The sequence below is a fragment of the Cebidichthys violaceus genome, unplaced genomic scaffold (genome assembly GCF_023349555.1).
Source record: "Cebidichthys violaceus isolate CVI_PGR_0920_01 unplaced genomic scaffold, fCebVio1.0.p SCAF_52, whole genome shotgun sequence".
In the NCBI taxonomy this organism is placed as follows: Eukaryota; Metazoa; Chordata; class Actinopteri; order Perciformes; family Stichaeidae; genus Cebidichthys; species Cebidichthys violaceus.
The window spans coordinates 571371-575056 of record NW_027176728.1 but is presented as its reverse complement, the minus strand read 5'-3'; the positions used below and the strand labels follow the sequence as shown (position 1 = coordinate 575056).

The following is a 3686-nucleotide window of genomic DNA, read 5'->3' as shown; positions in this document are numbered from 1 at the left end:
GGAGAAATAGGACGAAACAGAATGGAGGAGAACGGAGTGTGACCTGCGCGGAGGTGAAAGGGGTGACTCGACTCTTTCCCGTCTTCTCGCGGTGTTTTGCCGCCGTCACCGACGGAGACACGCGGGTTGAGATGAGCCGTTGACAGCGTAAAGGCCTCCCGTTTACGCACACAAGCGCACCACGGCAGAGCGCGTGACTCGCGTGTGTTTCCAGTTTATTAACCCCACGTTGGAAGTGTCTGCTGTTTGTATTCATTATTATTTGCTGAACTATTTTACAGAACTATTTTTGTTTTATTGTGGATTTTTATTTTTGTATTTTTCTTGTAATTTACTTTTTCGTTTTTTTAGGTTTTTTTCTAACTCGATTCTGTTAACGTCATCTGTGGGCTCCTGTTTCTTGCTCATTTTAAACGCCACTGTCTGCATGGACAACATGAACTCGTTTGTGGAGTATTCCATCTGTAACCGACCGGGGACCGGCGCTTATGCTGCGCCTAAATCCGGATACAACCACTATCATCTGCATCACCATCCTCTGGAGCAGCATCAGGGCTTCCCGGTGACCTCCGGCTCCTTCCACGCGGGGCCCACCGGCTCTTCGGCTCCCGTTAAAGGGACAAGAGGTGACAACGGTGTCGGGGGAACGACTTACACCGGGGATGCGCGACTGTACGGGGGCTCTGGAGCGCACGGGACGACCCAGCAGCAGCAGCCTCATCAGCAACATCATCATCATCATCATCATGAACAGCATCAGCAGACGCACAACGGCTACCATCATCAACTTCACCCAACCCAGAGTTTACAAAGCGGAACACTGTCTGCCTATACTAACGGGAATAGCGGCAACACCGGGGCCTATGCGGGTCAGGCGTGCGCCACAAATCCGGAGTATTCTAACGCGGTAGGCCCTCCCAACACCGTTCACCCCCAGTATTTCATGGAGGAGCCCGTAGCCTCCACCTACTATCATCAATCAACCTTCCCCAGCTCGGCCCCCACCGTCGGCCCCAGCTACGGGCCCTGGCCGGGGCCTACTGCGGGCCTCAGGGCGCTCTGGCCGGGCCGCAGTACCCGCAGCAGCTCGGCGGGGGTCTGGACGCAGCGGGCTACCTGGGGCTTCCACACGGGGGAGGTTACGGGGAGCTGCCGGTCTCCCAGACCGAGAGAGGGAGAAGAGGAGGGCCAGCAGGCCGGGCAAGGGCAGACCTTCGACTGGATGAAGGTGAAGAGGAACCCGCCTAAAACAGGTATGGATGGGTGGGTGATTCTCCTGGAGATAACCGGTCAGTTACAGATCCAGCATTGTAGAGGGGCTGGGCCTGCACTTAGTCCGATGTTGAGATACATATTCAGTATCGAAGTCGCGGGCCAGTGGCCTCGTTTGCATTTATCACAGTAGCTGTCACGTCATGTGGGGACAAAAAAATATCTAAAGGAAGCTTTTTCAAAATGCTTTTTGTTGAGCTGAAATGAGAGGAAACATGCGGCCTATAGTCAGCAAAACAGTGTGAAAAAGAACATTACACGGATTGCATTTCATTGTAACAACACGAGCGTATACGTTTCTATGAAGAAGAACGAATTTATTATCAGTGATGTATTTTTTTGATTCTATTTCCTGCAGGCCTGAGGTTGTCAATGTATCTGTACGCGCACAGATGTCAGGCTTTTCTCATGTAAATGATACTTGCACTCTGTTCTTCTTTTCACTGAAGTCTCAATTCGTTTCACCGTAAACCAATGGGCAATTAAGAGAAAAAGAAAAGTGACATCGATATATTCATTTACTTTTATTTATGCTTTTTATTTTCGTGGTTGTCCAACATCAATATAGGTCACATACACTGTAATTAAAAACAACGGGATTTGTCATAATAATGAGTACTGTGAATTAATTTCGCAGATCTTTCAACCACAATAAACCGTTTTGGGATATTTCACTAATAACGACCGCGATGGTTTCATTTTCATTCTAACACACAGTTGCTCTCCAATAAATGAAAACAATTCATAAATTGGTTGCTGAATATTGTTCAAGTAAAAACAAAACAAAATGCAGCTTAAATAATATAAACGTAACGGCCTATGGATTATTCGTATATGTATTGCTAGTGATACTCCTCATAGGACGCCGAATATAACACGTTTCATTTCTCATTGTGACGTCACCTTGTCTGCTCGCATTTCGTATAAGAAACGGTGTTTGTGTGTTTTCAGGACTTATTCAGTCTGCAGTCATATCTCAGGCCTGATAGCAGGTCTGGTCCGGGTCCACGGAGGCCCCCCGACGTCTGATAGGGGTTTCTCCTCTCTCTCTTCTCTCTTAATGGACATAGCAGACGGTTACTTCACCCTAGGAAGTCTGCTCTGCTCTGTTATCTTTTACCCCCCCCCCCCCCCCCCACACACACCCTCCTCCATTACACCCCACCTCTCCATCCCTCCGCCCGTCGGCTCGCGAGCCCTCCTCTCCCCCCCTCCTTTGTATTCCCTCTTGATATTAAACTTATTTTTGCTGTAAAATGTGGATTAGCAGATAAAGACACACACTGATCAGCATAATACACAAGCTACAGTCTGGATCTAAAAAGCCTGATCAGTAAACAAAAAAATTGTTTACTGTAAAAATACACATTATCATAAATAGATATGAATAAATAAAAACATTAACACAAATCATACAACAACAAAAAAAAACGGAAAATAAGAAAAGGGGCCTCTAGGCAATAGTTAACTTCCTTTACTTACATTGAACGTGAAAGGCATGCTGGGTAAAATAAATCAGCTCCAAACAAAGACACATTTAATTCATCTGGGCGGAACTCTTTGTTCTCTGTGTTATTATCATCTAACCTTTATTAATTACGTGAATACAATAAGTTCATAAAACACATTAATAACAGTCTCTCTCTCTCTCTCCTCCGCCCAGCCAAAGTGTCGGACTTCGGCCTCGCGGGAGCGCACAACAACGCCATGCGCACCAACTTCAGCACGCGGCAGCTCACGGAGCTGGAGAAGGAGTTCCACTTCAGCAAGTACCTGACGCGGGCGCGGCGCGTGGAGATCGCCGCCACCCTCGAGCTCAACGAGACGCAGGTGAAGATCTGGTTCCAGAACCGGCGCATGAAGCAGAAGAAGCGCGAGCGGGAGGGCGCCACCGCCACGGCGCGCTCCTCTTCTTCCTCCTCCTCCTCCTCCTCCTCCTCCGGGGCCGACGGAGGCTTCAACAAGGACCCGGAGGACACCGATCACTCCTCCGCGTCCACGTCTCCGGGCGCGTCCCCGAGCTCGGAGACGTAGTCCGCGCGAGCGATGTGACATGGTTCGGCAGAATCTGCGGTGTTGCACTATGGGATGCTATCTGTTTAAGTCGTCAGCATCTACTTGTGCATTGGTTACTGACTTCCTCCATGTCCCAGAATTCCTTTTTGAAATCCGATCCAGCACCTGAGGAGAGAGAAACTTGATCAAGCCTTTCTGGTACATCACTTGTTTTTATATAGAGAATAAAACACGTTTCCTTCAAACACATGAACTACAGTTACTTGTTAAGAAGTCAAAAAGCACTACAGCCGATTCTGAGCTCAGACGGCTGATGTTTTGACCTCAAGGGCTGCACTGATGCAACGACAGGGTCCAATACCAGGCAACCAACACCAGCGCACATGCGGCCGATAATG

The 3686-nt window shown here is 48.5% G+C and overlaps 1 protein-coding gene across 1 annotated transcript; it reads left to right on the top strand.

The window, feature by feature from the left end:
* The first annotated feature begins 427 nt into the window (after nt 1–427).
* Nucleotides 428–3306, top strand: LOC137888204 (homeobox protein Hox-B1a-like). The gene is given in 4 exon segments (XM_068731545.1): nt 428–1022; nt 1025–1166; nt 1168–1253; nt 2936–3306. Coding segments are annotated over 4 exon segments (1194 nt in total).
* Nucleotides 3307–3686: the final 380 nt, after the last annotated feature.